This window comes from Macrobrachium rosenbergii, chromosome 35, assembly GCF_040412425.1.
Source record: "Macrobrachium rosenbergii isolate ZJJX-2024 chromosome 35, ASM4041242v1, whole genome shotgun sequence".
Classification (NCBI taxonomy): domain Eukaryota; kingdom Metazoa; phylum Arthropoda; class Malacostraca; order Decapoda; family Palaemonidae; genus Macrobrachium; species Macrobrachium rosenbergii.
This window is the reverse complement of record NC_089775.1, coordinates 5,681,153-5,703,132: the sequence shown is the minus strand read 5'-3', so window position 1 is coordinate 5,703,132 and position 21,980 is coordinate 5,681,153. Positions and strand designations below refer to the sequence as shown.

Sequence of the window (21,980 nt, the reverse complement as noted above, 5' to 3'; positions counted from 1 at the left end):
ATATTGAATCGTGGTATATATAAAAATAATTTTAAAGAAGGAATTATATCTCAGTATGAGATCCTTTTTCGCATACCGACTGAATTATATCCACAGTTCATTGTAGATAGCACTTTTCACCTCCCAAATAAGAGGAAATATATATATATATATATATATATATATATATATATATATATATATATATATATATATATATATATATATATATATATATATATATATATATATATATATATATATATATATATATATATATATATATATATATATATATATATATATCAGTAACAATTTTTCCACCAGGCAAGACTTTATACCATTAATAAATCTTCAGAAACATTATAAAAACTAAAAACGTTTTACGGAAAAACATCCCCAAAAATTTATATCTATTAAAACTTAACTTTCGCGAAACACCACAGATTCTCCAACGCATCTTTACGAGGAAATATAGAAACATCACGAATTCTCAAAAGTATTTTCGGCCGTGAATGTCAAACAAGGAATTATCCAGCGAATATTGAGAAATATACGAAAAACGAAGCCGTATCAGAATATTTTCTTGTTATTTAAATCTTAGAAACATGATTTTTCCCACTAGATTCCGATCTTTAGAGGATAAACGTTTTTTCCAAAAAGAGAAACATTACTCATTTTCAAACGTAATTCGACTCGACGCGAAAAACTGAGAACCACTCAAAAACGCACAAACGCCACTTAATCAGACTACTGTAAACACAACCTCGCGGTCAGATGTCTCAAGGTATATTAACAGATCGAGTCGATCTAAGCGCGCGTGCGCACACATACACACACACACACACACACGCGCGCGCACGCACGCACACCTGCGCTAAGCGTCCGCTCGCGTAGGTATAGTTTTTTTCTTTTAAATATTACTTTCTCCTTGACTCATTTCAGCTGATCTACATACAGAAGAACGGTTGAAGGTGAAATTATTTTATTATTACGCTGTTTTGGTTTGATAAATGGAAAGGTTGAGGGGATATGCATACGTACACACACACACACACACACACACACACACACACACACACACACACATATATATATATATATATATATATATATATATATATATATATATATATATATATATATATATATAATGTACAAGATAGCGTTGGGGTTATTTTAATTACATATTTAATAAAAAAATCACTAGTAGTTTCTATCTATCTATCTATCTATCTATCTATATATATATATATATATATATATATATATATATATATATATATATATAAATACAGTATATATATTCATCAAACTGCAAAAATTTCAAATTAAATGCAGTGTTAAGTCTCTGGACATTTAACAAGTAAAGAATGCGCGAATTTTCTTCGGCGCAGTCGTTTTCTGTACAGCCGCTACAGCGTATAATCAGGGCCACCGAAAATAAATCTATCTTTCGGTGGTCTCGGTATAAGGCTGGCCTGTCCTATAATGTTGCCAGACGCACGATTATGGCTAACCTTAACCTTAAATAAAATAAAAACTACTGAGGAGGCTAGAGGGCTGCAATTTGGTATGTTTGATGACTGGAGGGTGGATGATCAACATACCAATTTGCAGCCCTCTAGCCTCTGTAGTCTTTAAGATCCGAGGGCGGAAAGAAAAAGTGCGGACAGAAAACAGTGCGGACGGACAGACAAAGCCGGCGCAATAGTTTTGACAGAAAACTAAAAAGGAAGTGTGTAACTTTCGTTCACCATAACAAAAGAAAGCTGAATGCCATTTAGCTCTACCGACACAAAAAGTGAAAGGTCAAAGATTGAACTGGATTATATAAGTGTCTTACAGCTCTTGAAAATGTAGGCCTACAGTACACTCTGCTTGTCTGAAGTAATGATAAATCAGGTCATACCCTCAAGAAAATGGTAATAAAATACTTAATTAATTAATTAATTAATTAATAATAATAATAATAATAATAATAATAATAAGTATTAATATGCAATGTTTAGCTGTATATTGTTGTATAAAAACAAGAGTCTGTGGACATTCTCTCTCTCTCTCTCTCTCTCTCTCTCTCTCTCTCTATATATATATATATATATATATATATATATATATATATATATATATATATATATATATATATATATATATATATATATATATATATATATATATATATATATATATATATATATATATACAATGGACAGTACTTAACGTCCCAATCGTCATAAATCATCCATTCAAAGGAGGGTCGTTACAAAGGCTACACATATACATTACTACTACTGATACTCCAACGCCTCCCAGCTCATTCTTAAACGCGTTTAGACGTTATAAAATCAAACAATTCGATCAGAAGCAAATGAGATTAATTATACAGACTTTCCTCACCGGGTTTTAACTGGGGATGGGAACAGGAAGAGGGGGATTAAGTGGATTAAGTACGTCGTGAATTCTTTCCCCGAAAACTGGTCCGGAAGAATGAGTTTTGCAGAGCCCATCGCACCTTTCACACAAAAGAAGGAAGCGCGTCCGGCTTTTGAGCAGGATGGGCGCGAATAATGGGCGGGGAGGGGGTGGAAGGTTGGGTGAGGAGGTTTGGAAAGGGGAGGGGATGGGGGTAACGGGGTAGGGGTGGGTGTCTAATGAATGGTTTCATCTCTTGGTCAACCCTCTCACTTTTTATAAATGTGATGGTATACCTTTTGCCGGAGAAATGATCACCTTTCTCTCTCTCTCTCTCTCTCTCTCTCTCTCTCTCTCTCTCTCTCTCACACACACACACACACACCTGCAACCATTGTCCTACCCTAGAAAGTGTACTAATGTAAAATGCTAAACTGAAAGGAGTTTTGCAAGAAAAGAGCAGTGTGGCTCCTAAACTAGCCTTTCAAAAGTCGACCATCCACTAGGAACATGAATCAGCATTTAGGTTAACACTTCCCTCCTTTCTCATTCAAAGGCCCGAGAGAGAGAGAGAGAGAGAGAGAGAGAGAGAGAGAGAGAGAGAGAGAGAGAGAGAGAGAGAGAGAGAGACCCGGCAATAAAACAGGAGAGAAATTCGTCGCTATGCAAAATGTTTTCGACCCGACTCCCGCTAGTCATTGTCGCCAGCGCTGCCAACGTTTCCGGTGGACGAATTCGGCGTTGCCAACGTTTCCGGCTTGACTTTGAGAAAGCTCAGTTGATAAGATGGTTACGTAACTACTAACTGCGGTACAAATAGTTCGCCTGCATTGTTTGACTCTCATTTATCTTTAGGACAGTTTAATTCAAATCGTTTTTCATTCGAAATTGTTTAATAAGGTGCTTGGAACACCTGGAGTTCCTACTGTATATATTAATTATTATCAGGTTACTGGGTAATCATTTTCTAAATTAAAACACTTGCCTGCTTACTCAGGATTAGAGAGAGAGAGAGAGAGCAATGAACAGGCTTTTTTTTTCATACTTAACCACACAATCCCAAGAATGAAGTAATTAAGGCAATACATAATTTCACTTTTTCTTTAAATTTGTAACTCATGTTTTGCTCTCGTGTGTGTGTGTGTGTGTGTATGTATGTATGTATGTATGTATGTATGTATTATTATTATTATTATTTATTATTATTATTATTATTATTATTAGTAGTAGTAGTAGTAGTAGTTATAGTGAGGTTAGCTTAGGAGTCCCACTGCTCTTTTCTTGCAAAACTCCTTTCAGTTTAGCATTCTGCTTTAGTACACTCTTGTGAAATTCAATACTTTCTAGGGCTTGGATAATGATATAGGCAACTCAAGGCCTTTATGGACAAGAAACAAGTTCTCCACAGAATGTGTGAGAGGATTGGCCTGAAGGGTATAACATGCCTTGAGTGGGAAGAAGAGCAATTGGTCATCTAGTCTAATGAGAACAGGAGCCAAAATAATTCATGTAAAAGAGTGAGCCTACCTTGTTGATGGAGGGTCTTTTCTCAAGAGGAAAAAATTACGGAAAAGTTCTATTCTATAAAACCCACTGAAACCTCATCAACCTAATTAGTGACTTATGGACCTGATGGTCAGTCGAATGTGGTGGTCTGCAGCTGGGACTGGAGAGAGAGAGAGAGAGAGAGAGAGAGAGAGAGAGAGAGAGAGAGAGAGAGAGAGAACTGTCATGGTTTCTGTTCTAGGCAAAGATATAATGAATTGTGACCTTTTACATCAAATTGTTTGACCATGTTGACCCAAACTGCATCGTCGACCAATCTTTATGTATGTGTGTGATGGTTGGTCGACTGTAGTGGGTTGTGTCATGGGACTGAGAGAAAGAGATGTAGGTCGATCAGTGGTTCATCACAATATATATATATACACACACATTTGGAGAGATAATTTTTTTCTCATTTCCTGCAGTGATAAAACTCTCTCTCTCTCTCTCTCTCTCTCTCTCTCTCTCTCTCCAAGAAGCATTAGTATCTAATGCACGTGGTCCTCACCACACACAAATAAATAAATAAAAGGTTTTAAGAAAGGAACAGAATGTTTTACCTGACATGTCAAACCCAGGACATCAGATAGGTCACGCATCTTGATAAGCTATCAATTAATCCTCAAATTTTTGTAAGAGCTGATAGCACTCTTGGTTTGTAAGAGTTGATAGAAGCACTCTTGGTTTGTAAGTGTTGGTAGCACTCTTGATTTACAAGTGTTGGTAGCACTCTTGATTTACAAGTGTTGGTAGCACTCTTGATTTACAAGTGTTGATGGCACGCTTGATTTTCAAGTGTTGGTAGCATTCTTGATTTACAAGTGTTGATGGCACGCTTGATTTTCAAGTGTTGGTAGCACTCTTGATTTGTAAGAGTTGATAGCACTCTTGATTGACAAGTGTTGATAGCACTCTGAACTTGTAACTGTTGGTAGCACTCTTGATTTACAAGTGTTGATAGCACTCTTGGTCTACAAGTGTTGGTAGCACGCTTGATTTTTAAGCGTCGACAGCACTCTTGATTCGTAATTGTTGATAGCACTCTTGATTTGTAAGTGTTCATAGCACTCTTGATTCGCAAGAGTCGACAGCACTCTTGATTCCTAAGCGTCGACAGCACTCTAAGTTTGTAAGTGTTGACAGCACACTCAATTTGAAAGTGTCGCCAGCACACTTAATTTGCCAGTGTTGACAGCACTCTTTGACAGCACTTTGACACCCAGCTACGCCGCGATGACACTCGAAGCACAATTCGCCGTATAAACACTAATTGGCAACTGCGCAGTTGGCACCACCTGGGCGAGAAACTCCTAGATTTGACTAAATGTAAACATTGCTTTGTTTCCTTTGCGACTTCTTTGTAGTATTTTGTTTGTGTACGAAGATTGTTTGTCTAAGAAGATTGTTCGTATACGAAGATTGTTCGTATACGAAGATTGTTTGAAGATTGTTTGAGTACGAAGATTGTTTGTATACATAAAATTTCACAGTACATAAACTCGCACTTAAAGAAAGGTTGGCTTTACGATACAATGATCAGTACTTTGATAATGAAACCGTGTTGTCATGATACAATGATCAGTCCTTCAATAATGACATTGAATGATAAGTGAGCTCAGGGAGTCGTTATCTGATCAACGGATCATTAAGATGACTGACAGATGTTCTAGGCGACAGCAGGTGTAATCAGTTTCATTAACAGCTGTCATACTCATTTGTTTTCTTTTTATATTATTCTGTTAATTGTTTTTTTTATTCCTTTCTTATTTCATTCGTATTGTTTTTATTTTTATCTATTTTTAGTTTTTGTTTATTGTATTTATTTGAATTTGTGTTTGTAATTATGTATTTTTTCTTGTTTTTAATTTAATTAAAATTTTATTTTTATTTATTTTATATATTTTTTTATTCTCATCTCATTCATTTATATCCCATTTTTACATTTGTTTATTTTCATTTATCTCTTTTTATTTAAATTTATCTTTTATTTCACTTATATAATCTAATTTTCATTTATTTGCATAAATACGTTTTGAATAATTTTTTTATTTGTTTTTATTTTTCAGCTTCCTGTAATTTGCACGTTGCCTTTATAATAATAATAATAATAATAATAATAATAATAATAATAATAATAATAATAATTAATAATAATAATAATTATTATTATTATTATTATTATTATTAATTTCCAGCTAGGGACTTAATGATGCGCTAAAATTTGATTGCAATCTTTCAAGTCACACCTGTATCAAACTAGGCTAGTCTACACGAGTGTATTCTATACTGTTTGTTTTGGAAGAATTTCGCGGATTTTAAATTTCGTGTTGTGGACGAGACGCTTCGTGAAATATACAAGCTTTCAATAGTCACGAATATAATTAAACGGATCGATTTGTTTTATATAATGTATATACATATATATATATATATATATATATATATATATATATATATATATATATATTTATATATATATGTATACATGTATATATACAGTATATGTTTATACATTATATATATATATATATATATATATATATATATATATATATATATATAGACAAAGAGAGAGAGAGAGAGAGAGAGAGAGAGAGATTAAAGCTGGATTAATATTTCCCCTAAACTTTGGACAACCAAAATTAGCCAAGATTAGTAAAGTATTTGTGACGCCAAGTTAACTAAAGCAATCAGACTATAAATATGGTCTCCAGGGATAAAATATAAGAGTGGACACACTGTCGGGTGTTCCAAGGCCACCTGAGATGAGGAAGGCAACTGGTAGATCCTTCAGTGATGTTGGTTCTTAAGCTGACTCAGCAAGGTAAGACTGTCCAAGCTTGTTTCGACACTGACTGCAACCCACAACAGTCAACCGACCAGGCATATATTTCACTGGGATTTCACAGGCCAAGCTATCAGACCATGCTTAAGAAATGACCACTAATGGAACTACTTTAAGCCTTAGTGTTTATTCTCACCTAATATCTCTTTGACCCTGACCTCTCTTTTGAGGTCACAGGTCATCTTTTTTTTCCCAAGGTCAAAGGTCAATTTAATGGTAATTTTTCCATCTACTAATCTTCATGAAGCTTAGAAAGTAATTACCTTGTGAACTAGTGATTAATCTACAGTATATAAAAATTTTGCACTGACCTTTTCTAAGGTCACAGGTCATTTCGAGTATTTATTCATGCTAAAAATGTCTGTTCGTTCGCAGCTCAAGGCAGGCTTAATATTCTTGCAGCCAACTCAATAATTAACTCATTATATTGACAAACAAAGTGTTCATTGTTCACAATGTCATTATTGTTATTGCTCTTGTTAAATAAACAATAAATAGAAAAGAACAAAGGATGTATAAAAATATAATGGAGCCACGAACATAATACACACACAAAAATATATATATATATATATATATATATATATATATATATATATATATATATATATATATATATATATATATATATATATATATATATATTGATGGCTGCGTGGGTAATGTAATTGTCACCCCAGTCTTTTACCATAAAAGGCACAAGTCTGAATCCTGATCAGATGACAGTCTTATAACATCGTGTCCTTTTGTTTACGTTCATGCACGCGTTCCTGGTATACAAACATGTGTATACACACACACATACACACACCTACCTTTAAGTTCAGTGAATGATTATGAAGTACCTTTGTTTACTGGACAAACATCTCGTCACGTTGTCTTGTCTGAGTCTTCATTTGCTTCGCAAACAAGCAAAGAGCATTTCCTTGTTTATCTTGCCTTGGAGAAAGCACGATAAACCGTATTAGAAGTATACACAAACAATAAGAGCTAATCCCAAAATCAACCAACCCTGTAAATATATTTTATGACCCTCGGCTAACGGGCGTCGATGGGCGTCGCCGCCCATTGGAGAAGGGGGAAAATTTAGCGTGTTGTGGTAGGACCCCGGTGTTAGGAGTCGGGGGGTTGCCCATGGACTGCCGCTGGTCCTCCTAAACTTTTTGGGGGAAGGGACTGTCTGAAAGAAGTACGGAGACCTGCCGATAGATGGCATCGTGCTATTGGGGCCGAACGGGCCGCTACTAACCAAGAGATGATCGTATCGTCAGTCGGTGTCTGAACACAGTTGAACGCGGAAGTGGGGGAGAAACGAGCTGTCAAAAACTAGTTTTTGCGTTTGGGCGTCCCGTGTTCTTGGTCGTTCTTCTAATGTTCTTCTCGCCCCGATACCTGCTGCGGGCATCGTCTGTGCTGAAGGTAAGTGAGACAGGCACTCGGGAGAAAGAGAGAGAGAGAGATTTGCGTTACCGGGTCGCTTTTGAAAATGCTTCCTTCCTGGGAGAGAAGTTAATCTTGGGAAATATTTTTTTTTCCTGTTATTTTCCCCCAAGGCGGATGATGGGGAGGTATAGGAACATGGTCGACTTTCCTCTGCGTTCGAACGGACTCGTCGACCGAATGTGTCAAAACGGAAGTGGATATATATGGTTGTTGTGTTGGTGAAAATTTGATTTATAGTTTTAAGAAAAATGCTGTTAATGACTAAGAAAAAATAGGACGGTTTTCAAGTTTACACAGCAATGGTTGTCGTGACGAGATTCTACTCTCTCTCTCTCGAAAATGCCCATAAAAGGATCAGAGAAATTTCAGTAAGTCCCCACACAGATTTATGCAGATTTCTTTGTTGATTTTCTGGGCAATTTTAAGAAAAATACGAAACTGTTATGGCACAGAAAGAAATATAATATATATATATATATATATATATATATATATATATATATATATATATATATATATATATATATATATATATATATACATACATACATACATGCAGTGTAAATGAAACTATTCAAAAAGCATACAAGACAGAGCTTAACAGGACGCATGAACTGACCTCCCAGAGAAAACCGCATCCGTCGGGGTGCCTTCGATATCGTAACCTACTTCTCACTTGGCTGACCCATTTTGGCACAAATTATTACTTTTAAAATACTTTTGACTCGAAGTTTGTTCAGTTCAAAGCATAATTCTGACACTCAAATGGACTTTTAGTTTTGAGTGACAATTCTGAAGTTCTCAGCATATTTTTTTTTTTTTACTAGAGTGACCCCGTCGACCTGTCAGGAGAACTGGGTCAGATTCAGAATCTGAACGTCTAATATAAACAAGCAAAGAATTGCGGATCTAGCCTTCCACAGATGTAGGATACAGGAACCAACCTTCCTTAGATGCAGGGTACAGGAAACTACCTTCCCCAGATGTAGAACACAGAATCCAACCCTCTTCAAAAAAGAGAGAGTTAGAACTATGTTCTTGATGCACAGAATTCTTACTTGACTCTCCAGGTTGCCTAATTTTGACACTGCAAGGGACATTTGATTAGAGTGATCAGGTTGGCACAGCAGTAGTTTTAATTTTTGTGATTTTTTTGTAAGACAGAAAATGTTTTCCTTGCAAAAGTAGTTTGACATATTATCAATGGACTTCTTGCCCCAAAGACCTGTTCAACAGATCAAATTCTTACTTCAAAGACCAGTTCAGAAGATCAAATTCAGACTCCAGAGACCAATTTGACATATGAATGGAATTTTTACCTGGCATTCTTGACATATCAGTAAACGGTTTCTCGGAAGACCAGTTTGCCATATCAACATTCCTTTGACTTTGGTATGACATTGTGACATACTCGTCAACTTTTCCCCTGAACGATAACTTAAATTTATTGATCCAGTAGCCTTTTGACAATAGATACGAAAGTTACGATCCAAATTATCACTGTCTCACACCAAAGGACTGTGGACTTGAAAATTCAATTTGGAATACCTAGTGGAGTTTTGACTTAGATGATTAGTTTGGCATGACAAAAACATTTTTTTACTGTAGCATAAAAGGAACTTTATCTTGCATAATGTATTTAGCTAACCATCGAGTGATTAGCCTTTTTCGAAGAACAGATTTGCCACTCGTCGGATGAAGTCCCAGCAGAATTGACAGTTTGACAAACCGCACACATTGGACAGAGGAGGATTTGTCAAACCAATTTGCGTAATGGCCCTTGATTTCTCCTTGCTTGTTATCTAAGTGGTTATTTTCGATTTGCTGAAGTCATTGTGACCTGAATGTTAACAGGTATTCTTTGAGGCCACTTTGACATAAAATAACTTTCCGACAAATCATCAACTCTTTTCCTAGACACGCCGTTTGTGTATCTTTTTTTTTATGTTTCTTCCTTCTATGATATTATAATTATTATTATTACTACTCGGTAGATGAAGCCTATTCATATGGAACAAGCCCACCAAAGGGGCCACTGACTGGAAATTGAAGCTTCCAAAGAATATTAAGGTGTTCATCAGGAAGAAGTAAGAGGAAGTAAAGGGAAATACAGAAAGAAGAGATAACACTTATTAAACAAGAAAAAATAAATTAATAAGTATATAAAAATGTATTAAAATGCAAGGAAAATAGTAATCCTAGCTTGAACTTCTGAAATTCCAATTGATAAACTAAGAAGCATCTGTTATCTCAGCTGAGATAAGAATGCTTCTTATCTAAGATCTCACAGCCTCTCTCGTTGTCCACGTGATATATAGATTTACCAGTCAGTAATTTTCAATTTTCTTCATTCTAAGAACCCTGAGATAATCTACGTTGTTTATGGGTAGAAAATATCATTTACCCTAAGAATACTTAGACAGCAAATCTCCGCCAAGGCTGAGCTATTCTTCCAAAATGTCACGCTTCAATTTCTGAAAGAATCTGATTGATTGTTCTGAGTCTCTCTCAAGGCCTTAGGTCAGACATTCACCAAAATCAATACACACAAAAAACAAAAGTTAAAAACACAATTTCTCTATCTTATTATTATTATTATTATTATTATTATTATTATTATTATTATTATTATTATTATTATTAAATGCTGGAGAAGGAAGACAAATAAATTCGATTTTGACCGAAATATCGACAAAAAACTAGATTTTTATACAATTGTCTTCATGGAGGGAGACTCTCTCTCTCTCTCTCTCTCTCTCTCTCTCTCTCTCTCTCTCTCTCTCTCTCTCTCTCTCTCTCTCTCTCTCAAAAGACAAAAGCGAATCTTCATCCCTAACCTTAAACCCAGTCTGAAATCCCCGTGTGTGGGTAGAAGTCATACCTCCCCTCTTTAACTCAAGGAAGTTCTTTGTGAAATTGTCCTTCTAATACATATACATTATATATGTATATGTATATTATTTATATATACATTATAGGTTATTAACAATTAATTTTTGAATTGAATTACTTCCTAATGCTGCTATCCACCCTGGCTGAAGCCAACCTTAGTTAGCTATCTACTATAGGTATAAATTCTGAGTTAAATTCAACCGTAGAAGATAGATCCTTTTAGGCTCTGTTCACGGTGCATTTCGGCTCGCTCGGGAATCGAACCTGGGGGCCCTTAGGTCAGGGTCGGGGAGAACAAGTTGATTTGGTGGTGGGTGGTGTGGCAAGATTAGTGTATACCCCAGTACCCCAGGACTCGTTCAAAAGCAGCCGCATTAAGGGACGCTTTCAAAGCATTTCAAAGCAGCTGCGTTCAGGGACGCTTTCAAAGCATTCAAAAGCCCCCCCCGTCTCCCCAAGCAGGATGGGAAATGACACCACCTGACACCGGAGCGGAAATGAGATACGGCCATTAAGCCGTGACCAGCTGATTTGACCGCTCGGCTTGACACGCCACTCCCCCCCCCGCCCACAAGTCCCAGACTGACCACGAGAAGGAGGTTTGTCGAAAATACTATGCTCGCTTGGCTTTAAAAAACATTCTTCCCCGTCAAGAGCGCCTGGGTTCGATTCCCGAGCGAGGCGAAATACAACTGGGGAAGCTCATTCAACCATTGTTGACTATAACTTAGAATTTAGTACCTGGCAGATAGTTTTTGCGTCTGTGCATAATTCATCAATTTCTCTCGGTAAATTCACCCTTCTTAGTTATTCATGATGGAGACCTCTCAAATAATTCCTTCAGTCATAGTAAGGCTTTTTTGGGCAAAGTTTTGGGATGCAGTTGCTAGCCCCGTGCCCTATCTCTTGTATTAACCGCCACCAAGGTCGTATAGGTACACAAACGTGTATGTGTGTGTTTGTGTATGTGCGTGCGTGTGTGTGCACGTGACGGCCGCACAACACGGTCACTAACGGTCGGAAGAAGATGATTATAGTGCCTTTGAACGCAGGCGTGTACGTAGAAAGGAGAGTTCTCGGGATCTAAACGTGGGCGCGTTCTTTGTGACGCCCGTGGAAAACCTGTCAAAATTTAAGCTGTCCGTTTCCGGTGGGCGGCTGGGAGACATGTCTGCCGTCATTGATGAAAGTGTTCAATGAACTTTTAGATGATATCTCGCCATTGGGCGTACTGACGCAAATTCGGCTGGAAATTTGGGTGCATGGCAACCGCTGTTTACGCATCGACAACAAACAGTAAACAAGATCGCAGAACCCATTTGTCTTTCCCTTTCGGTGTTGAGGTCTGGGGGTGCGTTTGACCACCGAGGAGGAGGAGGAGGAGGAGGAGGAGGTAGGAGGAGGGTGGTAGAGGGGAGGTTGAAACATACAATTAAATAACAAACAAATACGTTAGGGAACAACAATTACATTGGTAGGCAGAAAACTGTTTGTGGGATTTGCGTTATATTGTTTATCTTCCTTGTGAAAGTAATTGGTGATTGTATGTATGTATGTATATATATATATATATATATATATATATATATATATATATATATATATATATATATATATATATATATATATATATATATATATATATATATATTTATATATATATATATTCACCTTGTATTACACCACCCACAACGATATTAAAATGACGGAAAAATCAGAACCTTTGTAGCTATGAACTCGTCAGTTCATCTCAATGCTAAACAAATATACGCACAGGAAAAAACTTCTACAAAAGCGAGTCCGTAATTTAGCTCTACGTTCAAAATCTACAGTGGCTGTAGGTCGTAGTACCTATCTGTAGATTACAGCATCCCTTCCTTAGGCCCCTAGCTGCAACCTCTCTCACTTCTTTTACTGTACCTCCGTTCATATTCTCTTTCTTCCATAGTACTTTCCACATTCTCCTAACAAATGTTTCATAGTGCTTTAACTGAGAGGTTTTCCTCCCGTTACACCTTTCAGACCTTTTACTGTCAATTTCCTTTTCAGCGCTGAATGACCTCATAGGTCCCAACGCTTGGTGTCTGGCCTGAATTCTGTGATCCTGTTAAGAGGGAACTGGTGTATGGTAATGGCGTGTGTGTGCATAAGATTTTAACAGCTAATTGAGAATAGTGTGTCTTGAAAAACCTCTTTGTAATTGGGAATATTTGTGCCCTATACTGATTCAGTTGTAGTTCATGACCCAATAATAATAATAATAATAATAATAATAATAATAATAATAATAATAATAATAATAATAGATTTCTTGTTTCCTTTTGTGGTAGTAGACAATGATAAATATGACAGAAGTAAGTGAATGCATAAATTTCATTGAAACATCAGTCACTTAAAATCCATGACTGAGGCCATTGCAAATATTTAAGCCTTTAAGGATGGGCAAATACATACAGACAGACTGAAGGGCGGACAAACAGCTTTGATAGCGGGGCTGATAATGACAGTAATCATCATTATCTTAATATACTTCCAATAGTATGTGTATGATGACTGACAATATAATGACGGTGATCATAATTATAACCTATGCTATCACGACAGATAATGTCATGATGATAAATCTCTCTCTCTCTCTCTCTCTCTCTCTCTCTCTCTCTCTCTCTCTCTCTCTCTCTATATATATATATATATATATATATATATATATATATATATATATATATATATATATATATATCTATATATTCTTAATTATGAGTTGACAACCTTTATAGCTGGTATTTGAGTACATGGTAAAAAAAAGAAATCAGTCAATCAGTTTTAATTAAAACCTCAGAGGAACATCTTTGATTCTAAACCAAACTGATTCCCTTCTGAAGAGACAAGTTGTATTTTCGTCGAGGTTAAAAATCCAAGATTTTTAGGATACAATTTCTGCCCTCAAGTAAGGCAGGTCTTCTGATCTAAGATAGGTCACTATCCATTACTCTCTATTTATCCCAGCCTAAGATCTTTTGCTTGTTCCTCAGAGAAAGTTCAACTTCATTGTGCTTGCTTGTTCCTTGTTACCCGTTTCCTTTCCAAGGGATTTTCTTACTCAAATTCCCAGCTGCTGTTGCCAAACACTAGGTCAAGATCATTAACAGACAAACAGAAATAAAAGCAGATTATAGATTTGTGAATCTTATCCGTGGAAGTTTGAGATATAATTAGTAATATTCTTTAAATTTAGGCAGCGCGTATGGGACCATTTATTAATCATTTTTTTCTATTGGACTTGGATAGTTGAAGGGTAATCAGAAATATATTTGTAAGAATCATTAGAATGAAAATTATTAATTCTGCCACTTTTATCACTCTATAATAGGATTCAGACACAGAAAGTATAGAAGGATGTGAGATTGACTTTTCTACCAATAAAAATGACAAGTTTATGAAAACTTTTAAAAATAAAAAATTTGTGTATAACATCCCAGTCGGGCAGTTTCCGCATTCAGGTCACCTAGCACACTCATTCCTCGCCAGAGCCCCCTGTCTAGGTCGCTGCTAACTAACAGAACTCTCTCATGTCGGTCAAGTGAGTGGAACATAATTAATAAATTGTGGATCTCTCCAGTGAGAAACTCTGTACTGCTCATCTCATTCCCATCTCACGGGAGTGAGAATTCATGAGATGTGGGTCACAAGTCTCCTGAAACTTTCGCAGATTAATTGTGATGGAGAAGAATGTGTGTCTGTGTGAACAGAGGCACACAGTTACGTACTTGATAATCAGTCAGCTGTGAATGGTCGCTCCTGGGGTGAATATTATTATTATTATATTATTATTCAGAAGATGAAACCTATTCATGCAGAACAAGCCCACTAAATGGGCCACTGACTTGGAATTCAAGCTTCCAAAGAATAATAAGACAATGCATACAGGGTCAGTGTGATTGAACAATGATGAGTCTGGTCAGTACTTGTGTGGGTGGCCACCAAGGAAGCTAGATGCTCTGGGTGCCTAAGCCTCATTAATACCCTTGGGAAGGGCATCGAGCTAGCAACCTCATAATATATATATATATATATATATATATATATATATATATATATATATATATATATATATATATATATATATATTATAAGGCATTACTACAGGGTGTCTGAGGCGTCCCCTAGGGTCCATAGCTGCACCCACTTTTTAGCATTTTACATAACCTTCATTCCCACTTCCATTTTTCTATTTTGCTGTCCAGCCTCTCTAACTATTATCTCTTAGCGCAAATGTGAAATTTTCTCACACCTTTAGACCATTGCACTTCAACTCCTTTATTTTGCTGGATCTTTTATTTTGCTGTTCAACCGCTCTAACTCCCTCTCTTCACTGTCTCTAGAGCTGAATGGCCGAAAGTGGCCTAGTGCTTGGCTTCACAGCCTATATATATTTCATAAATCCATAAATCAGTTAATAATAAAACCAGGATGAATTAGTGTTAGGTTAATGAGAAGCTGGTCTTATAATAATAATAATAATAATAATAATAATAATAATAATAATAATAATAATAATAATAATAATAATACTAGTGGATCTTTATTGTTTGTCCTCCCCTGGGTGACAGAAGGGGAGACATGACACATAACACAGCCACCCACCCCCTGCAAACCTGTTTGTTCGCCCCGGGTGAGGGATGGGTAGGTAGGGGAAAGGGAGGGTATGGGGACATCCACCCTCTTCCTGCAAACCTGTGTGTCCACCCCAGGTGGGGGCGGGGTAGGTAGAGGATTGGGATGGTAGGGGAGAAATAACTCGACAGCGCCAGGTTCCAGCACAGCGTAGCGCGACATCAAACTCATAATAATAATATTGTATCAAAACTGCACTAATAACTGAAAAATCAAAATCCCTTGATTAGTCAAAATTTTGAGAAGGAATCCCAATATGCCTGTAGCAATTAAAAGCAATTACTGACTTATGACTTAATGAAGCAACTTCTAGAGTAAATTAGAATAACATAAATACTGGCGTTTGTAAGATTTTTTTTTTCAGAATTTTTCAGAATTTGCCGGAATTTTTAGGAAAGTTTCATAGTATTACAAACATGTCAACATTTGACAGACTGGGAGTTTTGGCATTTGCGAGAATTTCCAGAATTTATAAGAGAAATTTTAAGATCTTACTAGACTTTTTTTCTGGGAATTTTTTGAGAATTACAGGTATCTTTTTTAAATTATTGTACCGGCTTTGTCTGTCCATCAGCACTTTTCTGTCCGCCCTCAGATCTTAAAAACTACTGAGGCTAGAGGGCTGCAAATTGGTATGTTGATCATCCACCCTCCAAGCATCAAACATACCACATTGCAGTCCTCTAGCCTCAGTAGTTTTAATATTACTTAAGGTTAAAGTTAGCCATGATCGTACCTCTGGCAACGCAACAACACAGGCCACCACAGCCAGCTGAGAGTTTCATGGGCCGCGGCTCGTACAGAATTATACCGAGACCACCGAAAGATCTATTTTCGGTGGCCTTGATTGTATGCTGTACAAAAAACTTGATTGCAGACGCACTGTCGACCAGTAGGTTGTCAGGCCACGATAATGACGTCCTCAAACTTGCTAGCCACGGCTATAGCATAATATCATAAGCTTATTTAAAATATCCGAATGATTCATTTTCGGTAAGAGAGATGTACCATCTTCAATGAGAGCAGATAGTGAGATGTACTTATCTCTTATCTTTGTCTCTTATCTCTTAATCTCTCTCTCGGTTCGTCTTGGAGAGTTTTACAGATATGTAAAATAAAATTAATAGTTATTAAAAATATATATAAAAATATAATTCTTAAAAACGTGAAATGTATAATTCTTACAAAACATATATTCTTCGTAAATTCGGTCTGCTGAGAAACATTACTTTGCATTTATGAGTTTAAAATGAGAACCACCACTAGTGTGTACTAGTTACTGGTGTCTTTACGGGGGCAGAGAGAGAGAGAGAGAGAGAGAGAGAGAGAGAGAGAACCTTGAGAGAGAGAGAGAGAGAGAGAGAGAGAGAGAGTTTGACATATGACCTTGTAAATACTTTTCAATCTGAATAATGTTATATCCCATAAACACACACACACAGAGAGAGAGAGAGAGAGAGAGAGAGAGAGAGAGAGAGAGAGAGAGAGAGAGAGAGAGAGAGAGAGGGCGTTCTCTCCCAAGGGGCGCCGGTTCAGAGAGCAGGTTTGCGAGCCTCGGCTAAATGGCCCTGTGGGGCTATCTGAATACCCTGTCCCGTTATGAACTCTGCTTCTTTTTTTTTTTGTTTATTTGTTTATTTGCATTTTTTCTATTATTCCTTATTCGTCGATCGGGAGATTCGTGCATTTCCGTATACGATTCATTTACTGTTACCTTTATTTATTTGAAAGCTATGAATGTTATTGAAATGTATACATAAAGGAATAATTGCTACAGTATGTTACTCTCTCTCTCTCTCTCTCTCTCTCTCTCTCTCTCTCTCTCTCTCTCTCTCTCTCTCTCTCTCATGATAAAAAAGAGAAACGATAAAAAATTGCAGAAAGAAAAATCTACACAAATAGAGGGAAATAAAAACCAAATATGGATCAACAGAGAGAGAGAGAGAGAGAGAGAGAGAGAGAGAGAGAGAGAGAGAGAGAGAGAGAGAGAGAGAGAGAGAGAGAGAGACTTTGACATATGATTCTTGTAAATACTTTTCAACCTGAATAATGTTATACCTCTATAAACAGAGAGAGAGAGAGAGAAGAGAATTTGACATCTGTCTCTCGCAAATACGTTTCAGTCTGAATATTGGTACACTCATGTACAGAGAGAGAGAGAGAGAGAGAGAGAGAGAGAGAGAGAGAGAGAGAGAAGCATCACTGCAGTCTCTCCTTAGCCATGAATTCAGTCGAGAGGTCAAACAGTTATGCGGTGGGATGCCCCGCTTTGAATTCCTAAGTAAACGTACAGTTTTACTTATTTAGGGGTGGGGTTGCTACCCCCTATACCCTTCCCCTTAACCTTGATTGTGACCAACGACAGTCGAGTGGCTGCTAACTACATCCCAAAGGTGGTTCTAGAAAGATTTAGCTTTTTGGTTATCAGCAAGTAATTTTTGGGGGGACATTTTGATATGCCAGCTCCTTTGTAAATTCATTATCATTCATCAACCTTTATGAATGCCACTCGCGTGGCCATTCATTCAAAACCAGAATATCAATTCATTTCTACGTTCGACTGACCAGACATTCACAAACCCCTTCATTTATTCATTATTCATCAAAGAAATATCATACACATTCACCATTCCTTCTACTCATTGAATGAATATTGTCCACTGATTCATTCATAACTTCCTCTCATTATTATTCATCATTCATTATTTTGGTTAGCCATTCACTGTTCCTCATGCTAAGGAATAGTGACCATTCATTTATTCATCAGATACGATGAATAACGTCATCCTCTATTCATCTGGTGATGAAAAATTGTACAGTGTAAAACGGGCAAGAAAATTCTGGCTAGATTTTGTAGAGTTTTCGACCAAGATTCGGGAATAATTATAAATTGCATACTGTCAACTCTCTTTAGAATCATTTAGAAGAATCACTACACATATTGGGAGGCCTACAGAGGTCTACAAAGGCCTACAGTGGTCTACAAAAGTTTACAGAGGTCTACAAAGGTCTAGAAAGGTCTACAGAGGTTTACAGAGGTCTACAAAGGTCTAGTGAGGTCTACAGAGGTTTACAGAGGTCTAGAAAAGGCTACAGATACAAAGGTCTGCAGGGGTCTACAAAGGTCTACATGTGCCTTCAGAGGTATACAAAGGTCTACAGAGAACTACAAAGGGCTACAGACTCCTACAGGGGTCTACAAAGGTCTGCAGATGCCTTCAGAGGTCTACAAAGGTTTATTATAGAGGTCTACAGACGACTACAGAGGTCTACAGATGCGTACAGAGGTCTACAGAGGACTACAGAGATCTATACAGATCTACAGTGGACTACAGAGATCTATAGAGGCCTACAGAGGTCTAAAAGGTCTACAGAGGCCTACAAAGGTCTACGGCAGATGCCTTCAGAGGTCTACAAAGGTCTACAGAAGCCTACAAAAAAAGCTTCCGGCCTCTTGGAAAGAGAGGTGCACTAAGCACCTGGAAAATAATCACCTTATTAGCATCGTCTGCATTCCAGCGAACGAAGAGAAAACGCCGAGAGAACAATTGAACGCGCCCGGGTAATGGGCCTCTTCCTCTCTCTCTCTCTCTCTCTCTCTCTCTCTCTCTCTCTCTCTCAGTTTTGAAAGGAAGACCCTTATCAGGAAATTCAGAGTGCCTTCAAATGGCGAATGACAGAGACAGTGAAGTAGGTGCCTGGTAGTCACTGAACTGTAGTGGGTTGCGGCCACGGCTTGTAAGGCATGGGGCTAGCAACCCCATCCCAGAGTATTCCAATATGAAATTTCACATTCCTAGATCATCCGGTTTCATAGTTATTTCAGATTTTTATTGAGAAATTGGCAGTGAATGCATGCTTACACACACACACAAACTCTCTCTCTCTCTCTCTCTCTCTCTCTCTCTCTCTCTCTCTCTCTCTCTCACATACACACACAAACACACACACATATATAATTATATATGTATATAAATAAATTTCTGACTCACATCAGGATCGAACCCAGGTCTTTCAACTGAAAAACCTTGGTTCGACCTGATGTGAGTCAGAAATTTATTTCTGTTCCACACGAGATTGTGTGTTGATTATACATACATATACATATATATACATATATATATATATTAGGCAATAACTAAAAGCTGTTAGAAAGTCTCACAAACATTCCACAGGCTTATGCAACGAACCATTGTTGCGACACAAGTAGCCACACGACCGAATAAGAAAAAGCCAATAATTAATCATTTTCTGACACGTCTCAGATCTTAATCATTCCGTCGATTCATCCAACCGACTTACAATTAACCAGTCACGTGACAGTGCCTCCCAGAGACGAATGAAAGCACGCAAGCAAAACTGCACAGGATCTTGGATGCAGGAACGTGCAAAGTCCTCACGAGGACATGTGACATACATATTATATTCCCAGAGTTGACCCGCCCAGTTCATGAATAAGGCGGTTCGGCTGCACTGCCCTTATCAGATGATACCCAGATGATACCCGGTGCCCTTGCTTTTGGCACTCGGTGTTGTTGGTACTCTGGCTTTGTGGTTTATTCTTTATGTTGCTTTGTTGTTTATATGTATATATATATATATATATATATATATATATTATTTGGTTACTTGAAGATGGAGAAAGACTAGCCCTTGAAAGTTTGGAAACAAAGAATCTCGTTTTCTGAACCTTCCGTGTTATTGAGGTCATCTCTCTCTCTCTCTCTCTCTCTCTCTCTCTCTCTCTCTCTCTCTCTCTCTCTCTATATATATATATATATATATATATATATATATATATATATATATATATATATATTTTTATATATGTATATATACATATATATATATATATATATATATATATATATATATATATATATATATATAGAGAGAGAGAGAGAGAAGAGAAAGAGAGAGAGAGAGAGAGATGACCTCAATAATACAGAAGGCTCAGAAAAATGAGAGTCATTGTTTCCAAGCTTTCAAAGGCTAGTCTGCCTCCATCTTCAAGTAACCATCATCACCTAGAACTGAGAGGTCCCACGTTCGAATCCCTTTCTTTAGGCAAACAGTGGTTATGTATCTGGCATTTAGATGACTGTGGTGGTTTTATAATCTCTCTCTCTCTCTCTCTTTCTCTCTCTCTCTCTCACACACACACACAGTGTCAAAACTCCATTGAAGAAGACCTGCCCTTACTGTTGCTATGGGATCTGCAGAACAAAACCAGTTTCCTTGCTGAGTAACAGAGCGATACAAAACCCAAGATAAATCAAGTAGAAGACACAAATAAAGTGGGCAGACCCACTGGCTTGTTCTTAGTTTAATCCCTAGTCGGGGTTGCCGCGTTTTTTATGAGCCTTCCCCATTTGAAACCGTTATGTTTGAACCACCAGTTAGTAGAGTCGTTACACCTGCTAGGCCGCCTTTTCCCACAGTGAATCTTGGATAGTTTAATAAGTCTCCCAAGGTGCAATTAGGTCTTTTGTTTTTTCCCCTTTACTATTAAGCTTTGGAATTCGGTTTCTACTTCTGTACTCTCAGCAATCAAGGATTTTTCGAAGGTTTGGCAACCATTGATATAAATAAATAAGTAAAAATCTATCTATATATTTTATATATATATATTATATAGATATATAGATAGATAGATTAATCAATAAATAAACAAATATTGAAGCACAGTTACCAAAATCTTATATATATGGGTCAGGGAGGTGAATATAACATTTTTGGCTATGCGGGGACCCGCCCACCCTCCAATTCTCCCCACCCCAGCCCCTCCCCACCCTTATACGACTTGACCCGTCACAAGGGCGTATACCAAATGCCACTACAACAAATTCTAAACCATCGAACATATCTTCTATTGCTTTTTGAGTGACGAGAATTTTAATATACAAAAATTCTTCTCATAACTGAAGGAGGAACTTGGACCGTAATTCGTGGAATTAAAATAACGCGCATTTATATGATAGGGTGTCATGTAATGTACTTTATCCGCATTACGCTGTTATGCGATACTGTAATGCGACCGCCGGCGGGATCCCTACGTGAAGTCTACTTAGCAGCTCTTTGCGAGCCCGCATGCTCGCCATGAGGCGCGGGTGTGGGGGTGTCTGGTACTGGTTTGTTGGCAGTTGTTTCGAAACTGGATTATTCGAATTTTGTTGTTTCATCTCGT

General features: G+C 37.2%; 2 protein-coding genes across 4 annotated transcripts in view; one reads left to right on the top strand and one right to left on the bottom strand.

Moving 5' to 3' along the window:
* Hmgcl (hydroxymethylglutaryl-CoA lyase) overlaps positions 1-5,181 on the bottom strand; it is a 47,376-nt gene extending 42,195 nt beyond the window's left edge. The window contains exon 1 of the mRNA XM_067134306.1: positions 4,500-5,181. Coding sequence (XP_066990407.1) covers positions 4,500-4,538 — 39 coding nt within the window. The 5' untranslated portion in view covers positions 4,539-5,181. The remainder of the gene's footprint in view (positions 1-4,499) is intronic.
* A 2,810-nt stretch (positions 5,182-7,991) lies between these two features.
* The window catches only part of LOC136856427 (uncharacterized protein C14orf119), a 31,662-nt gene continuing 17,673 nt past the window's right edge, over positions 7,992-21,980 (top strand). For 2 of the 3 annotated variants that reach the window (XM_067134295.1, XM_067134293.1), the window contains exon 1: positions 7,992-8,203. The gene's annotated coding sequence lies outside the window, so the exon portion shown is untranslated. The remainder of the gene's footprint in view (positions 8,204-21,980) is intronic. The other variant, XM_067134290.1, reaches the window with a different exon arrangement.